Raw genomic sequence first — 19,912 nt, 5'->3', positions numbered from 1 at the left:
TGTCCCCCTTCTCCTCTTTCAGAGTTTTGCGCAATGTGCGTGTTGTTTTTTGTTGTTGTAGTTTTTTTTAACCCCCTAAGGTGCAGGGTGGTCGGGAAGCGTATTGATGGGGAAAAGGCAGACTGACATGAACCTTTTAAAACAACGGAAGCAATTTTGGTATTCTCATTATTGAAATTTAAAAGTGCTGTAGTACCGTTGTTCTATTACCTCCGTTTCATACCGGACCACTTACAGCGCCGGTGTTAACGCTATAAATGAACGGTCTCTATCGAGGTATCACCAGGGGTGAAAGTAAGGGGGTACGCAGTGGCGCAAAAAGTGGGTATGCAGGGTATGCAACGCATAGGGGCGCAGCACCAGAGGGGGCGCCAAAACCCCGTCTGGAGGGGGCGGCGCGCCGATGATGTTTTCCCATACACTAATGCGCGCCTTACGCTCCTTCACCTCGCGCACATAACGAAGTAAATGTAGCGAGTTTTACCCTTCACGTATCGTCGCCTCGGGGGGGGTGGCGGGGGGTGCTGAGTGAGCGTCGCTCCTTCACCCTGACGTCCCGTCCCTCGGTCGAGGGGGGGGGGGCGCCGATCTATGTTTTTGCATCCACCTGAATAATGTGTAGTTGCGCCACTGGGGGTACGGCAGGGTAATGCGTACCCCTAAAAGATTTAGCGGGGGTATGCAGTACCTGCAAGAGAGGGAGCAGCTGTCTAATGTAAAAAATGAATGGGTTCACTGTGCAGCCGTGAGAGCACCCACTAATTTTGAGTCGATCTCGGCATTAGGTGACAAACTGAACGCAGCCAGGACACTGAGACCAGCACGTCCTCTGGCTGGCTTAAAACGTTAGTAACTTTATTAAAGAACAACAACAAAAAAATCAACAAAACATGTTCAAATTAATGACCCAATGAACAATCTATAATATAATATATAAAATATAATAATTATTGTGTCAACATGGTGTTGCGCAATTCTGTGCGTTTCGATTTCATTACCAAAATAACCAGCAGAGCGGGAGTTTAAAATTAAAATTAGAGTTGATCACCTGTTCGGGTTGTTTACCTTTGTCTTGGCGCATCACAACCGTTGTAGTTTCTGAACTTTCAATAAACGACAAACTTGAACTAATTATCTCGTTCTTTGTCAGTCATAAGTCATAAGTCATTTACAATAAACACGGTAAACATTTTTCATTAAGTATTTAACAAAAAAATGGCTTCTACCGTGATAATTCCATCCATCCATCAATTTTCTTTACACTCACACCTAGGGACAATTTGGAGAGACCAATTAACCTGACAGTCCTGTTTTTGGACTATGGGAGGAAACCGGAGTACCAGGAGGAAACCCACGCATGCATAGGGAGAACATGCAAACTCCATGCAGAAAGACCGGGGCTGGGAATCGAACCCAGAACCTTCTTGCTGCAAGGCAACAGCTCTACCAACTGCGCCACTCTGAAGCCTACCGTGATAATTATGTGAAATTAAATTATTTGTCTAATAAAAAAATTGTTTGGTGCTGTCGGGCTCAGTCTGAGAGGCTTTTTCTTTATCAAACAATTTTGTTTTTTGCCTCTTATTTAGTGTAAATATTGATGTTGATGAGACTTTCTGCAAAATGATAACCTTTTTCAACCTTTATAGCTTCCACTGTTGAAAATGAGGCTCTAACATTCACAAATGACATTGAAATAAAATCCAGTTCAACATCTGGTTTGAGGTGATTCATCTGGAACCTGTTGGAGGAAAAATATCCCAACTTCAGAAGATGTGCTTTAACTTAACAGAGCTCTGTGGTTCCTCCCATTAGTATGAGAGTCAGGGTGAGGAGGTGCCATGTTAGGAAGAGAAGTGGAAGCTGCAGGATCTTCAGAACAAACAGGTCATTATGCTAGGCTACTGATTATCCCTCTGTCTGGACACAGGATCAATAGAACCAGTTTAAAAGCTAAAATGAATGGCCAGACATGGAAAACTGGGATGCACTCCATGCCACGATGTTCAGAATTTAGGTCTCATGGCATCTCAACGTGTCAACATTGCAGCCAGTGAGCTGAAGGAAATACAGCTTTATTTTGTAGCAATTCAAGAGCTACCCAGCTTTTATTGCTTCGCAAAAAAAATCATCAGCACAGAAACTCCAAAGCACACAAAGAAGCAATATATATATATATATATATATATATATATATATATATATATATATATATACCTTCGACCAAACACCCCCCAAAGGAATCCCAGGGCCGCCCTTTTGTAAATTTCCGCCATCCCCCCGCATGCAGCCCTCTGAAGGCTCCCCGGGGGGCTGTACTGCCCACATTGAGAACCGCTAATCTAATTTGATGACTGGCAAACTTCAGTCTGGAACTTCAGGTGGGAGCACAATTAAAGACATTTAAATGTAGTAGCAGAATGATGCAAAATGTACACATTTTTCAGGCATTCACACAAAACACACAAAAATAAAATATCATTTAGAGATTTATCTTACTTCAGTCTGTGATTAGATTTTTGTCAAAAAGTGGAGGAGTAAAAATATTTTCAACCCCACTTTCAAAAACAGGTTGCTGTTTCTCCATTTGCTCAGTCACTCATAGATGTATTGTTGCAATTCTTCAATATAACTGTGTTGCAAACTTGTTACAAATTCTACATGACATATCTGGACAATAAAACTGCAGAAACATTAATAGTTATCAGTAAAAGCTTTTTTGTTTCATCAAAACAAAATAAGCACGCTGATTTTTTTAATTGGATCTTTTTACATGACTTCAATCACTGCTATTTATCATATTAAATTGCATTTTATGGAGATGTTCTAATTGTGCCTTACCTTAGTGAACACACACGCATCCATGCACATACACACACGAATGTGCACACACACAGAACACACTTTTGTATCTTCACAGAAAACTAAAAGTTGTTTTCTTTCAAATCTTGCAAAAACTACAAGCAACAACATCAGCAAACCATCAACCACATACTGTTCACTGCAAACATAGCAGCAGAAATGTCCCTGTGGCTTTGTTTTATTTCTCACAGCAGATATTTTGACTCAGTGCAGAAATAAAAGCCCAGACACACCTAATAGCATTCATTATAATCCTGTTTCAGTTCAGAGCTCCATCAGTGAGACTGTGTGTGCTGGGCTCTGAACCTGGCATGTACAGACAGAGTATCTAGAATGGTGCTATCATTAAAAAGTACCTTTGGACCAAGCTCAGCTGTAGAGTGATATTCCCTCTTTCATGTGGTAAAGTTCACATTTGTTGCCCCTCTGTCTCTTGCTCACCTTCCTTATAAATACAACTTCAACTTTGAAACTTGTTAGAAGATTCTTTTTGTCTCTCCAGGATTCAAATCTTGAATTAATCATTTGTAGGAGGTGATCTTTTGTCAGGGAGGCAGGTCAGATTTTATTACTGATACTGTTGGTTTCACTTGCTCTGATACCTCAGAAAGTTTGATTCATAATTCAGAAAATAGTCAAATAACTTCAATAAATGAACCATTGTGCTGATACGGATACTGCTTCAGAGTGTGTGTTCTTTACCTCTGCGTTCAGTGGTAACTACCAGGGCCTCCTGCCGCTTGCCCCAGCCCACGGCAGTGCGAGCTGTGAGGCAAAACACGTAGGTGTGTTCAGAGGAGAGGCCTGTGACAGTAAACTGGCGAGCATTGGAGCCCACTTCCACAGTGGTCCACCGCAGAGGGTCCCTGCTGTAAAGGCAGTACGATATTTGGTAGCCTAGTGAAAAGTGGAGGAAAGAGAAAAAAATAATTATTTGGTGTTGAATTCTGTGTTTGCACCCACAAGAACTAAAATCGTCTAAATATGAAATTATGACAGCACTGCTATCATGTTATTTTCCAAATAATTTTTCAATTCACGGGTAAAAATGTTCAAAAAAGACTTAAAATCAATAGTTTTTATAGAGATTTGGTGACTAGAAGATGCCACTATAACTGCTGCTGTAAGCATTTTAAAAACTCACAAAAATTAAGGGAAAACTAAAATAACACATTCTAGATCTTAATTACCTAAATATTATCAATTAAAAACTTTATTATTAACACAGTGGAATTGACTGAGAAGGAAATAACACAAAAAATATCAATGTAAATAAAAATTATTACACCATGGAGAGCTGGATTTGGATTCACCCAATATGAAAGTGGAAAATAACATATCAGGCTGGTTCAGTGAATGTTCCTTAAGACATTTCTAAATGAGGCTCAGTAGTGTGTGTGACCTCCGGAACTAGTCTCCTCCCAACAACTCCTGGGCGTGCTACTGATGAGACGGCGAATGTTCTCCTGAGGGATCTTTTGCCAGACCTGGATTAGAGCATCAGTTAGCTCCTGAACAGTCTGTGCTGTGATGTGACGTTGGTGAATTGACCAAAACATGATGTTCCAGATGTGCTCAATTGGACTCAGGTCAGGGGAACAGGCAGGCCAGTCCATAAAATCAGTGCCCTCATCATGCAGGAAGTGCTGACACACTTCAGTCACTTGATGCCTAATATTGTCAGAAGGAACTCAGGCCCCACTACACCAGCATATGGTCTCACAGTGGGTCTGAGGATTTCATCCCAGTACCTTATGGCAGTTAGGACACCTATGACTAACACAGGGAGGGTTGTGTGGCCATTTAAAGAAGTGCCTCCCCACATCATGACTGACCCACCACCATGCTGGAGGATGTTGTAGGCAGCGTAACGCTCTCCACAGTGTCTCAAGACTCCGTCACGTCTGTCACATGTCCTCAGTGTGAACCTGTTGTCATCTGTTCAGAGCACAGGGAGAAATTCGTGGTCTAATCCATTCTCTGGATTAGACCACCAAATATCCTTGCCACCACTCGCATTGATGTTCGGTCTAGGATTAGCTGCACTTCTTAAGCAACTTCAGTGGGCTGTAAAAAATGCCACACAATACTTTAATGCATGATAAATACTTTAATGCATGACAACACTGATAAAATGAAACAGTGAGTAAAATTTCAACCAGAAAGGACAAGAACAGAGAAATGATCTGAGGTCACCACCTGCAGTCACTCTTTGTAGGGACTGTCTTGCTAATTGTCTCTCATTTCCACTTGTTGTGTGTTCCATTTGCACAGCAGCAGGTGAATAAGTGTTACTACCTAATTGGTGACATTAATTCCACAAAGGTGTGACTGACTGGGAGTTACATTGTTCTGTTTAGGTGTCCCCTTCATTTTTTGAGCAGTGTATATATGTAATCAATCTGTTCCCTTATCTTCACAGTTACACATTATTTTGTGTAACTGTGAAGGATTTAAAATCCTAACACTGAAGTGAGTGGATGTAAGGTGACAAAAAATGGAACAGAAGTTCTCGGGCTGGGAGCATTTTTGCAGGACGTATTTATCAGGGGTGCCAATAAACCTGTGTGCTGCTTTATTTTCTCAGTCTGAAATTCTTTGACACATGTAGCCTGTTCCCACTGAAGACACAAAAGTCATGCTTTTGATACTGAACTCCACTCCAGGGCCACAGCTTCATGCAATTTCACACACGCACACGCACAAACACAAACACAAGCACAAACACACACTTGCTTCCAGTGGCATTATATAAACATACAGCCTCCTGTCTGTATCCTTGGCAGTGACCCATGGTGTACACCGCATGTGTGTGTTTCTCAGTCTCCAGTGCAGTAAGTCATGTAATAATGCTAACACACCCCACATCACAAGCACCCACACACTAACCAGTGATCCCCATCCAAGCTTTCCACAGGCCATCAGCCGCTCACAAAGACCTATATTACTGGGATTGTAATGTGTAGCAAATACAGCCTTCCGACACACAGTCCCCCTGCACACTGTGCAGAAACACACAAATAGACTGATGTGATTAGGTCACAGTGCGGCTGTCAAGATAATACTCTGCTCAGAGGCACCTAATCTGGTTGAGTGAGTGATAATCTCATCAGATAGTCTGATTGTATGTTAATGTGAGTTCTGGATGCAGAGGACTATAGAATAGCAGCCAGATCAAAATTCAAATCTAATCATCTAGGTCAGGGCACGGTTTTGTTCTGGGCAAAATATTTTTAGGATATTGAAGCCTTGGAGGTAGATGAGGCCAAATCCTGGTTGCATAAAGTGATTGGGTCTTATATTATTCCTCTTGTTTAAAAAGAACTTGCAGCTCTTTTCAAACATCTAATATGCATCATATGCATTACAGGCCTAATTATTTGGTGTAAGGAATGATGATCACTTTTGAGTTGATGTTTTTCACACTTCATTCTGAAATGCCACTTAAAATGAGTACAAAACACCCCACAGCATGATGCTGCCTCAACCATCTGCTGGGTAATATTGAATTAGAATAGAAAGGGTAAAAATGTATTTTAAAAAATTATATATCCATTTGAAACTCTGTGTATAACATTCCCACAGAGATTCTCAGGGAACATAGATGCTGTTCTGCATTTTTCCAAATCAGACTCCACAACTTTTCTTTTCATTGTTTGTCTTTTATCTGCCTTCTGCTTTAAGCATTCCCTGAGAACCCACAGAGAAATGTCAAACAAACACGAAGGAAACCAGTGCACAACAGTTGTTTCTATCTGCATTGGCACACACACAATGCACTCAACAAGAACACAGCAGGATTGTGTATTTGTGTTTGTCGGTGTGATGGAGAAAGAGGGATTTGCCCTCCCACTCATCCCACTGTCACAGGGAGGTGTCGTACTAAATGTCCTCCCCTCCAACAGAATGCAGTCACACATCACTCAAACTGTCCTGCTAAACTCCCTTCCCTGCTGAGAGGACAAATACCTCCATTTCCTGCTCAGCATACACACTCATACCATCGTCCCCTTTAATCTCTATACTTCTCTTTCCTGCCTTTCTTTTCCCTTCTTTTTAGTGTCACTAACTCTACAGCTCAACAAATCCGGTGAAATGTACTTATACTAAAACAGTCATATGTGATTCTATACATCATCTACTTTGGAAAAGGAACTCAAATAACCCTTTTCACACATACTGGTTTCATGATTGAAAAACCAGAACACTATAGCATGCATACACCCACAAACTTCACTAATGGAGTAAACTGAAAGATGAAGACTGAACAAGCTCTTTGTTATCTTATGACTTTTACTTGCCCACTTCCCATGAAGTAGGGGTGCCAGTCCTCCAGATCTACCGTCCTGCAAATTTTGGATGCATTTATTTTCTAATATACCTCAACCCGATAAAAACCAGGCCTCTGTTCTACGCCTTGCTCTATTCAGAGGGTCTGGACCAGTGACGGTTTCTGATATGTGCGACATGGACAACTGCCCAGGGCGGCATCCTGTGGAGGGTGGCATGAGTGCTATCACAAGTGGAGGATCAGAATGTCAATTGCACCAAATCACTATTACCCTGCACCTGATGTTGTTGCTGCACAACAGCAACAACGTCAGGGGTGGTGGATGGTAGATCTCAGGGTCTGGACTTGGGAACCCCTGGTTTAAAGGACCACAGTGATATGTGATTCTGTGTTATTTTGTGAGCATCTTTGGAAATGTTTTTTTTTAAATTTATTTACCTAAAATGATGCCATTGGGAAATTCAGGAGGCTGCCAGACCACCCGAACCGATGTCAGTCGAACCTCTGGAAACATCATACGGACTGGGGGACCTGGGACTGGAAACAAAAACAGGAAAGGGTTTTGGCAGCAGAATAAATGTGTATTAATACAAAGCATGAATAACTACAAGGTAAATGAGTCGTGTAACAAAAATATACTGAAGGCATCTAACTCCAAAGCCCCAATGTCAACCCAACTATCAAGCATTGTGGTAAGCAGACTGGCATTAAGATTCTACAACAACCTCAATCTCAGCTAAACTTGTACACAAAGCTTAAGAGCCAGGTCAATGGCGAGAAAACAACCAGTTTAAATAAACTCTGCCGATTGTGAACGAAAGAGTGGTTACCTATCCAGTTGGAGGTCTTACAAGACCTTGCTCATGGAAACAGGAAGAACTGGGATTTCCTACAACTTGTTAAAGGACATTTTCTAAAGTGTTAGTGGAGAAGTATGTATATATGGAAAGTGGTAAATGGCTTTGTACTTGTACAGCGCTTTATCACGTCCAGAGGATCCCAGGCTCTTCATACTACAGTCATTCACCCATTCACTCACACACTGATGGCAAGCTACTGCCCCAGGGTAGCCACAGTTGCCCTGGGGCAGTCTGACAGAGTTTGTATGTGTCATTTTGATCCAGTGTGGATTATAAACTCATTGATCCTCCAGTTCCAGTTTTTAAGACTCGTTAAAGATTTTAGTTAAATCAGGGGTGTCCAAAGTGTAGCCCTTGGACTGAGTTTGTTGGTCCCACAATAGAAGTTTGAGAATAACACAAATTTGGCCCATCCAAATTTACTTTTTATTTTTAAATCTCAGTGAAATTATTATCAGCATCATTTTATCTTAATGGAAAAAGTTAGGTATAACAAAGTGCTGTTTTATAAACATGCTTTTATGATAAGAACCCGGTTTATCCAGAGGTTTTTACTGACTTTGCTGCACAAGAATCAGCTTTTACTTAATTTTCTGAATTTGACTAAATATAACAAGCATTTTAAAAGAAAGTGACCTTAAATTCTGTTCTTATTACTGAGAATATATTTGTTATATTGGGCCCCAAACAATTTGAATACAAGATGCCTTTCTTTTAATATAGCAAACCCTGAAAATCTTTTTCATGTTTATGATCTACAATGAATAACCTTCCTTTTCTACAAAAACTACAAAAAAATAAATAAATTGACTACTTTATTTGTTTCATTTTAGTTTTCTTTCTTGTTTATTTGGCCCAGAAGTTTTTTTGAATTGACAACTTTGGCCCACGTGACAAAAGTTTGGACACCCCTAAGTTAAATGATCATTCTTCCTGAATAAATTTAAATGTGTTGTTGCAAATCCCATGATGAATATATGCACAACTCTCAGCTGCACTGTATGCTAAGTGGGAAACTATATAGGGCAAAATAAGAAAAAGTAATTTCCCTTTAACTTTGTGCCCACTTTGACACTGCTGCTGATAAAAGTACATGTTCCACCTCAGCAAATACATTTCAGCTCGAGTGTGCACACATTCATAAGCCTGCAGTTGGTTTATGTGTCTGAGCGTGTTTGCGTGTGTGTGTGTGTGTGTGTGTGTGTGTGTGTGTGTGTGTGTGTGTGTGTGTGTGTGTGTGTGTGTGCGTGTGTGTGTGTGTGTCAGACAGAATGGAAGTTCATTATACATTGCTGGGAATTGACTTTGCCATTTTGTTTTATCCTGAAATGAGAAAAACTTTTCAAACGTGACTCTGCTTGACAGAGGATGATTGCTGGTGTGTGTGAGGGTGTATGTTGTGTTAGACTGTCTGAACATGTGTGTGTTTGTGTGTATCGTGAAAGTGCCTGTAATGGTTATCAGGTCTCTACATTGGCAGCTACATGTTATTAGGAGAAAGTATCCACATATATCTGATGACAGCTGAGGTGCAAAGGAGAAAAAAAAGACAGGAAGAGGTGTGAAGAAACTTCTGGTCACAGGCCTGTAATTCCTACCATCTTCTTTAGTTCTGAGGAGGACAGGGCTGCTGGGAGGGCCATCTCCAACCTGTGTGAACGCCAGCACTTGCAGTGCATACATTTTATATTTTTGGAGGGAACCCAGAAGCAGTGTTAGATTTCCGTCTCCTTGTACCACCTGAACACTAGGGGGAGTGTCTGAGTCTTTCTCATGATACAACACCTGTGCAAAATCAGAGGAAAAAACATTCATTAATAAAAGAAAAACATAAAGTTGGCTGTATACTAAACTGCCAGCAATCTTAACTGATTAGGGATGTCTTATACACTTTGATACCAAAAATAACACATGGATAGTAGATACATAGATATAGCAAGACCAAGCCATACACTGTGCACACAATTATTGGGCAAGTTTTAGTTATATGACATTTTTATGCATATTTTCCAACTCCGAGCTCTATAGACTTGAATGTTTATTGAATATAAACATATCAGCTGCTGTATATTTGTTTAATGAAGGAGGGTGGGGCCTACGGAGATCAACATCAAGGCAGCTTCTTTTCCACAGGCAACATGGGTGAAAAATGAGATCTGAAGACGGATTTTTCAAAGGTTTTATGGACTGGTGAGATGAGAGTGACTCTTGATAAACCGGATGGATGATGAGCCCACTGGTATCGGCTGGTATTATTAAAGATGAGCTAGTTGGACCTTTTTGGGTTAAAGATGGACTCAAAATCAACACCCAAACCTACTGCACATTTTTAGAAGACACTATCTTCAAGCAGTGGTTCAGAAAAAAATCTGCAATGCTCCATCGCATGCATCAAAGTACTCCACTATATGTCAGCCAGTAAAGGCCTTAAAAATGAAAGAATAATGAAGTGGCCCTTACCAGACCTAAACCCCATTTAGAACGTCTGGGCCCTTCTTAAATGTGAGATTTACAGTGAAGGAAAACAGCACATCTCTGAACAGGCGGTGGTTGCTGCTGCACAAAAAGTTGATCGTCAACAGATCAACAAACTGACAGAATGGAAGATTTATAAATTTTAGTGAAAAGAAGGGTGGCTATGTTGGTCATTGATTTATATTTAAATGTCAGAAATGTTGGTCAACTTTGAGTTCTATGTTTATTATTCTCACTTTAATAGAAAGATGGGAAAATGTTCAGTTTTAATCCAGTTGCATAATAATTCTGCACACTGCCCAATCTTTGTACAGACAGATATTGTCCTAAAAAGCCAAAATCTCACTTTTACTTCACTAAATATTCAAGTTTGAGAGGTTATTTGACCGAGAGCAACATAGTTGTTCAACAATAAAATTAATCCTCAAAACTACAACTTGTGTAATAATTGTGCACATAGTATAAAGTTATCTCGGCTTTGTTCTTGAGACCAGAACTGTGTGAAATAAATAATAGCATGAATCTTTCAGATAATAATTTGTGGCGCAATAATTATTATTACACTAGAATGAAAATCTGTCAGAAGCTGCTCTTTCTAGGTCGTCCTCTCCCCGCTTTACAACTCACAAACTTGCACAAGAAAATTTCTCTTAAAACCAAATTAAAGATGTAATAATGAAAATAAGATACAAGTCAGGCACAGCAGGGCATCAGGAATGGCTATTCAACATTTAGCAGGGGATGGAAGGTGTTAAAAGAGCTGCTGCTGGCAACCACTTCCCATCTATTAACATGGTAGACATGCAGCTAAGTGTGATCCACAGAAAGGAACACAGATATGAGGTGTGATGTGCTTTGGGCATGTTTGACGATGACCTGGATTTTATCAGAAAGAATAAAATGCATGAACAATGGACTCATTTACAGTGCTGAGAAAAAGTGTTTGCCCCTTTAATGGTTTCTCGAGCTTTGGCTTTTTTGAAAAGTTAAATATTTCAGATTATAAAATCTGATAACAGACTAGGAAAGCCATAGTAAAAACAAAAAAACAGTTTATAAAAGGTTTCCCAAACCACATTCTTAAGGTTGAGAGACCAAAAATGTCAACAAAGTCCCTATTTTGATCTAAAACTATCTCATGACTGAGACTCTTTTCACATTCAAAGCTGCAAACATGTAGTCACTGAATAATTAAAGGTTCCCATTTAGGTTCTAAAACACTAACCGTAATCAATATTTAACATTAAGAATAAATGGGCACTATTTTAAAACTCATAAAATGTCCAAAGAAGATCATCATATATATATATATATATATATATATATATATATATATATATATATATATATACAGTACAAAGAACTATATATGATACAAATGATAGGGGATTCAATCAACTTTTTTGAGCATGACTATTAAAGGTTATCAAAATATTATTTTTCTGGAGATTTCAAGATGCCACAGAAGGAATAAATTTTTTTTTTGGCTAAAGCTAAAACAACAATAATAATAACAACAATAATAAAGCCACAAGCAGCGTTGGAGGCCCTCGCAGCCAAGCGCCGCTCCGGCCTATTTGCCACCGTGGGGGTTCCTGCACCACCACTCTCTCGCCACCGTTGACAGTTCCCCCAGCCTTCATGTTTCATGGAGACTGGCCATATTTGAGGCTTGGCCACGCCCACATGCTTTGACATAGGAAAATTCCTTTGCTAACTTTTGACCCTCAATGCCTCAAGACTGTGCTGACTGAGTTTGAAGCCTGGATCCGGAAAGCTCTAGGACGAGTTCACCCAGATACAACATCAATGAGCTGTAGAGCCGTTTGGCCACCCCCACTTCGGATTCCACCAGAATCCGAAAATTTTTGTCGGGGGACAATTTTGGGTGAAGTTTGGTGAGTTTTTGAATATGATAAAGCCCCCAAACAGCCCCGCGAAGTGATGGAAAAATAATAAAAACAAGAATAAGAAATCCTGCGATTACAATAGGCCTTCGCAGCGCTTAGCTGCTCGGGCCTAATAATAATAATGATAATTACAATAGGCCTTCGCAGTGCTTAGCTGCTCAGGCCTAATAATAATACCATCATTAAGCACTTCAGATAAAAGCATTTGAAAAAGTGGAACTGTCATATCTGCATAATATCCTTATAATATCCTGAAAAGTTCAATATGCTTTGTCACTCATTTCAGAAAGGACGACTCATGTTATTCAGAACATGTAAAATATTTTAAGCCTATATTTCTCGACAGTATGATTATTCTGACTTACAGTCCAAAATTCAGTATCTCAGAAAATTAGAATTAATACATACGATCGTTAAAACTGGATATTTTAAAAAGAAATGTCAGGATTCTGAAATGTATTTTCAGTGCTTGGTTGACCTCCTTTTGCATGGATCACTGTGGATCATTGTGTCTGAGGTGGAATGAGGGGTTGGGGTTGATCGCTGCCTTCAGGGGTCCCCAAACTTTTTCCTGTGAGGGCCACATAACTTTTCCCTTCTCTGGTGGGGGCCGGAGTCAGTTTGTAACAGAAAAGGTGTGACGATTGCAGGAGTGCCTAAATCTAAAAATGTTTTGTTTTCCAGAAAGCACAATCAAATAACCTTTTCTGGGTTCTTCACAGAAAAAATCCAGGAAGGATTATAGTCCATATTTTCCCAACTATGAGACGCACTGGAGTATAAGCCACAAGAGGAGAGGAGGATGAACAGTCAGATAAGACCTGAGTGAAGTAGGCCCCCCACCTTCTTCAAATCAGACAAAATTAGTGTCAAACGTTTGTGCAGAAAAAATTTTCGTTTGTGCCGATGTGACAGGTAGCCAATCAGAAAGTGCGGTGACATAAGAACAGAGGGGAATCCCAAACAACTGAGAGTCCGGTGGATATCGGAGATGATACGTGGAAATGTTTATTATTAAATCTAAAGGTCATTATTATGTTAATTCAGTTAAAAATGAAAAAACATATTAACCTCCAAATCATAGTGCAGCAAATGGAGCGGCTGCTCCCGTCGTCTTTTATCCACCGCCTTTTCTTTTTGTTACATCTTTTATCTCTTAAAATGAGACCACAAACTATCACTATTGTTTCTACATCGTCATCCGTGTTTGGTTATTCTAAATTCCCGCTATGTTGAGGTTTTACTGGATTAGGACATCTGCATTATTGGATCTGATGTCTCTCATGCTCCTCTTGACGATACTCCACAGACTTTCTATGGGGTTCAGGTCAGGACAAATGGCAGGCCAATCCAGCACAGCAACACCATGGACATTGAACCACATTTTGGTAATGATGCCAGTGCAGGGCAGTAAATTAAGATCACCAAAGCTTGTCAGCAGAAGCATTTATGACAGAAAATTTCCTGGTAGACTTGATAAGACCCAGCAGAAGCCAAACAGCAGTTCCTAGATTTCAGTTACAGAGAATCTTCGGTAACACTTTATTTGAAGGGGGTGAATAAGACTGACATGACACTGTCATAAACACCTGTCATGATCATCAATAAGTCTTCATGAATATTTATGACTGTTTTCATAAAGCGTAATTTGGTAAATCATGACACTTTTAATACAAAGTTGACTTTATTGAAAATGTTTTTATGACAACTTGACATTAACCTCACCAAAAATGTCTTCGTTATGACAACTTGACATTAAGCAAGAAATTATAACTTGTCATGAATGTAATAACAGGTGAATTTATTGGCTTATAAGGCTTATATCCTTATAAGACAGCATTAACAAGTCATGATCATTTCCAGTTACCTCAACACTGCTGTGTTATCAAGGAAAATAAGCTTTTCTTAATACAGCACATTCCCTAAACACAATTATTGCAGCATGGTGCTTTTTAAAAAGCCATAGTGGAGGAGGAACTAACTGGAACAGTTACAGAATATTACATCATGTTCCTCCTGCCTGTATCAGATATTTTTGTGTGAATGTCTATGTGGATGTGACTGTGTGGAATGTGCTGGAAAAAGTGATAATGGGCTGAGGGGTCAAGTGAAAACATTAAGGTTGGTTCAAGAGTCTCTGTAGCTGCTTGAGAGTTTTGATTCACCTTATACCCAATAATGACTCCATTCCTTTGTGCCTCAGGAAGAGCAGACCAGGTGAGCATGATCCTGGAGGAACTCACTGCCTCGGCGGTTACATTTTCCGGAGATCTAGACGGAGCTGGAAAACAGACAAAGAAACATGCGCACAAATACGCTGCTCAGTGCCACTTGACTCTCTGAACCAATCTTCGATTTTACCTCAGTCATCTCGCTACCTCTCTCCATCAATCTTCCCCTCTGTAAAATTGAGGGAGCGAGTAAAGGCCAGAGAGAGGTGGCAAAATGAGAGGAGGACACAGAAAAGTAATTATACCACTCTATTTCTCATCCATCTGCCTTCTTATGCTCAGCAAGTAATATGTCAAACTCATTTCAGTTGAACGCTTAAAAACAGGAGTGAATGAGTTCTCTGTTTGTACCAGACTCTGCGGTGCATGCTGCGAGCGTTTGGCTCCATGGTCCTGGTCCTATGGAGTTTGAGGCCTGGATCTGAACCTGGTAGTGGGTCCAGGGACTTAGCCCCTCTACTGTGGCTTCAGTGGTTCCAACTCCACCCTTTATGTCCTCAGTTCTGTCCTCCCCATCTCCATCTGTCCTCCAAATACGGATCCGGTAGCCCACAGTCTCTGGACTGCTGTTGTACTCTGACTGTGGAAGAGGCTGAAAGAAAGAAAGCAGTTAGAGACTGAGGAAAAGAGCAAATCTGATGTGTTAAGCTTCACTTGTTATTGCAATGTTGCCTAGCTTGTAAAAAATATAAGAACCGATTGCATCAGACTGAAAGAAAGCATGTGCTCAGAGGATCACAATTTTGTTTTCAGGAATATTTGAGACATGGCATTTTATCCTTAATCTTAGTATTGACCAAACAGATTATTTCTGTTATCTGCACTCTTCAGCTTGACAGTTCCTTTAACGATGACTGTACTAAAGTTATGCTCAAAATTATTCATACCACTGACAGAATTAGATTCAAGATTAGTGTCTGAAAATAAATTAGATCTGCATCTCTCAAAAGATAATGAAACAAAATAAAAACGTATACCTTTTGATAAGAAAAATTATTAATCAGTTTTTAATAAAATTTTATTTTAAAATGCAATCAATAGACTCGCAAATAATCAGTTGACAAATATTTATTGTCCTTAAAACAAACAAACCATTCTTCCAACTGGTCCAACAGTTTTTTGCATGTTTGTAATTTTGTTGCTTTATCATTGATGTGCTATCAACATGTCATTAACAATCAGCCTAATCTTTGGCTCCCTCACAGGTTCAAGCCAAGACTCTGGCTGGACTTCTTCAAAATGTTCATATCTCTTCCAGTTAAAAGAAACGTGTTGGTAAAACTTGAAAGATTTCTTTAAACATATCTGTAAATAATTCTGGACTTAACCATACATATTCCTTCTTATCCTCTGTATAAACTCAATCTGAAATGTGATTTTGCTACCACTTCCTAAAACTACTTCTGTATCATGCATTTAATTTTTTCAGTCTGCTGCAGCCAGAGACTGAAATGAAGTAAAAAAAAAAAAATCCCAAAACTGGATACTTTCATCTCCAAAGCAGCTTTTCAAGCTTGGATCAAAGATCATTTTAAAGACATATGCTGCTCTCTGCTAGGCTTTGCAACCAATTATCTCTGGTTGCTTCATAGCTTATTGTGTGAGCATCATGGTTTTGTAAGTTGTAAGTTTGTAAGTTTTTTATTGGTTTTTGATGTTTATTTTAACAAACATCAAACATTTTAACAAAATTAAAAATTCCCCATCTGGGGAATTTTTAATTTTATTTTTGTTCCAGCCTCCTCTTCTTCTACCTCAAAAGACATTGGCTTTCTTGAACGGTTAAATAAATAAACACATGATATTAATAACACTCCCACAATAGGACTTTCGTTTTCCCCTGGCAAGATCCTTTCACAAAACACTTCAAGCCACAATTAAAATACCTTCTTGAAGTCTCCATTTGTTTTGTGAAAGGACCGATGCAGTGAAGAGGTAAAAGCTCCTGGCCAGCTCATGCATGTCAAAAAAAGTTGAAAGTTGTAGTAATAATCTAAAAATGAAGTAGAAGTGGACCTTCTACTGGGTATGTATTGAGCCATGTCAATGGCTCAAAACATAAGTAAATCAAATAAGGACTGGCTGAGAAAGAAGAAATTTCTGGGACATTAAACCTTGAGATCTCATTGAGATTTTCATGGGGTGACCTGAAACAGGCTTGGAATCCCCCAAACAATTTCAACCAGAGAAAACTGTATGCTCTTTATATTACGAGTGATACATCCCAATCTGCTTCACATTTCCACTTTCTTATCCCTACCTGCATACTACATCTCTGCCATTTCAACTGCTCTGCATCACCTCAAACCCTTGTTAATGTATTACTTCAGGAGGAAATTGTCCTGTAATCACTTTAGGTAGGTGTTGTTACTATCCGCGTAGGTACCTAATCGGACAGACGATTTTCACAAACAATGTACATAGCAGCCATCCCACGCTGTGCAGAGTGAAAGTCTTTGAGATACCCAGTATTTTTAAATACCTCAGTGATTTAGCACAGCTTAGCATTTAGGAGCCATAATACAAAATGTCATATTAGTTTTATCACCCTTAATATGCCACTTAGAATAATAGCCTTAGCTAAAACCATTGTGATGGTTCCATTATAGCAGAAAACCAGCATAGCTCAGGCAAGGCGCTAACAGACAGGTGAAGTCCCATTAGCATGCCGCACTTGTAGTCTGTACTGTCTCAGTGTCTGTGTCTGATTTGACAGGCTCTTTTTCTCACTCCAACTCTTAAATGGAAAAATACTCTGCTCTCCATTTACGTTTTAATAGAAGAGTGGAGGGGTGGGAGTAAAAGAGAGATGGGGGGAAGGGGAGAAGGGAGAAAACTAAAGAAAGGAAAGACTTAGAGAACAACATTATATAGCAGTTTGTGCTGGTTCCAGTCCAAAATGGTGAGTGGGAAACATGACAGATTAGTGTGAGCAATGATAACCAGGAGAGACAATGATTATAGGCTGTCAGCCGCTCAACCTGTTCAGTCTTGCTGCTGCTCAGTGAGTATGCTAAAAAATAAGATGCAGGATGCAACACAAGCCTGCAAAAAAAGGAAGAAAAGAACTTCCAGTCAAATTAACACCACTTAAATTACTTTAAAGGAGCAGAATGAAGGTTAATGGTTTACAGAGTCAAGCATGTAATTGGCATGTGTGTGTTCCATGTGTGTTTTGGTACCTTCCAGCTAAAATGTAGACTGGTCTGTGTCACAGACACGAGGCTGAGGTTGGAGGGGTGGGTGTCAGGGGCAGCCTGTAGTGTTTGAATCAGCCTAGAGGGGGCGCTCATTGAACTGGAACCAACGATGTTCACCTGCTGCATCCTAAACCTGGAGACCACAAAAATTAAAATTTAAACACAACAGTTTCATGTAAAAATCAGTCTGTTCCAGTGAGTTAGCAACAAGCTTCTTCAAGTGTTGCAATCATCTGTTGCTCTGGATTCACCCAGAAAATCTCACCAGTAACAAAAAGCCAATGCTCCCTATTCCAAAGAATACATTGTCCTGATCAGGCTCCTTGCAGATACAGTCATAGATTCAGAATTTGATTGTTATTAAAGCTGTTGTAAAACTGTTTCCTATCTTGCAGCACAACAGTAATATAATGAAAAATGTGGGTGTAGATGTGAGGAACTGAATTCTATTTTCAAAGGGAATTTTATGAAGTATCAGTTCTCTCACACCTGCTGTATGTGCTCCCATTCTGACCAGTATGCATATATTGGGATCAAACTTGCAGAATTCAAAGGGCCTAATCTTAATAGATTACAAATAAGAAAATTCTGACAAATCACTCAACAGATGGAGTGGACGATATGAGGCTGAGGGCAGTAATGATCTGATTTTTGTCAAGCAACTGCAATAATAAGAACAGATTTCAGCAGTTTGGACCGACCGTGCTGGGCCCAAATGTATCTGGTTTGAATGATTCGAATACTTCGATTATTAAAATTCCTCATTGAAAATTACCTGCCTCGAAGCTTCATTAAATTATGTTTTATTATTTAGCACACCATGTTCCGGCCGGTGATTATATGTGTTGTGCAATGCTCTCACTTCCGCCTATGAGTTGTTGACTGAAGATAGTGCTAGCAGTATAACGTCCAATTTTCAAGTTCGGAAATTACTGGATTTTTATTGTTTTCCTAGGGACCTAAAAGCATACTTAAACTGACTGGCGCAATGCATGGTATACGACAGCCTTTCTCCTCCTGGAGCAGCTGCCTGTGGCTGGTTCAGAGCAAAAGGTGGGGAACAGTGAACAGGAGTTATGCAGATGGAGATGCAGATGGAGCGGATAGATGGAACAAAGCGGGTGGTAGTTCTGTATTTGATGCTTAGCATAAGTGTAGCTTTACGGACAAACTGCAAAATAAATTTCTTATCATCCCCTCCAAATGTGTGGAAGAACACATTGTGGCTGTACATAGCTGGTAGATGTAGTTCTGTGCGTTTATGTGTGTGATGAAGGAGCCAAATCCTGGACATGGACATAAAAGCTATGAATATCTGGGCAAAGTGAGAGTTCACCTATTAAATTGATAGAGGATGGATATGTAAACGATAAACTGGAGTATACAATTTTCTCATAAGTGTCTTTGTGAGCCTGCCTCTTTATTATTAAATTGGATATAATTTCAGATTTTTGTATATTTTTTGTCCAGGTTAATTTAAAAAGTGAGCTATTATTGTTACAGGTTAATTTTCTAAAGTATAGAAAAGTAATTGTAGGGATGAACAAATATGAAAATTTGGGCCAATGTTGATATCCTGTATTAATACTGCTGTTATGGTAGAATTTTCCAATATTTTATTTTATCAAATTCTTATTTGATTACTCAGTTATTTGTCAGAATAATTAATAGAACACTCGATTACTAAATAATCGTTTACAACAGCCCTAGCATTGTTCTATTGTAGTAGATTAAACACAGCAATTTTACTCAAACAACCTACACAACCTCGTGACAGAGGCACTCATTATTGAAACTGTATAAAGGAATCCCAACAAATTCCTATGTTTCTCCAACACGGTGGTTTACTGACTGGTAAAAGTGTCAGAAAAGGTTGTAAATATTTTACCTTACCTCTCTGACAAGATCAGTAAAAGGAAAGCCTGATTTGAAATCTTTAAAAGTTAGGCATAGTGTCAAACTTTAGAAATGTTTTCACTATTAAATTATTGAACAGTAAAAATCAACATCTGGAGCTCTTCATAAGAACTTCTTTAGTTGTCTGAGAGCAGCAAGTAGTGAGTCAGTAAAACAGCTATGTCTA

General features: G+C 39.4%; 1 protein-coding gene across 2 annotated transcripts in view; it reads right to left on the bottom strand.

The window, feature by feature from the left end:
• The window catches only part of LOC103462363 (protein sidekick-1), a 592,150-nt gene that overhangs the window by 44,444 nt on the left and 527,794 nt on the right, over nucleotides 1–19,912 (bottom strand). For both annotated transcript variants that reach the window (XM_081607811.1, XM_017305213.2), the window contains 6 exons: nucleotides 17,812–17,962; nucleotides 14,981–15,221; nucleotides 14,564–14,679; nucleotides 9,612–9,798; nucleotides 7,592–7,690; nucleotides 3,565–3,759 (listed from right to left, as the gene is read on the bottom strand). In XM_081607811.1, coding sequence (XP_081463937.1) covers nucleotides 3,565–3,759; nucleotides 7,592–7,690; nucleotides 9,612–9,798; nucleotides 14,564–14,679; nucleotides 14,981–15,221; nucleotides 17,812–17,962 — 989 coding nt within the window. The remainder of the gene's footprint in view (nucleotides 1–3,564; nucleotides 3,760–7,591; nucleotides 7,691–9,611; nucleotides 9,799–14,563; nucleotides 14,680–14,980; nucleotides 15,222–17,811; nucleotides 17,963–19,912) is intronic.

Source organism: Poecilia reticulata, chromosome 1 (genome assembly GCF_904066995.2).
Source record: "Poecilia reticulata chromosome 1, P_reticulata-male-v2, whole genome shotgun sequence".
NCBI classification, from domain to species: domain Eukaryota; kingdom Metazoa; phylum Chordata; class Actinopteri; order Cyprinodontiformes; family Poeciliidae; genus Poecilia; species Poecilia reticulata.
The sequence above is the reverse complement of the archived record's forward strand: the minus strand, read 5'-3'. Positions and strand labels throughout refer to the sequence as shown.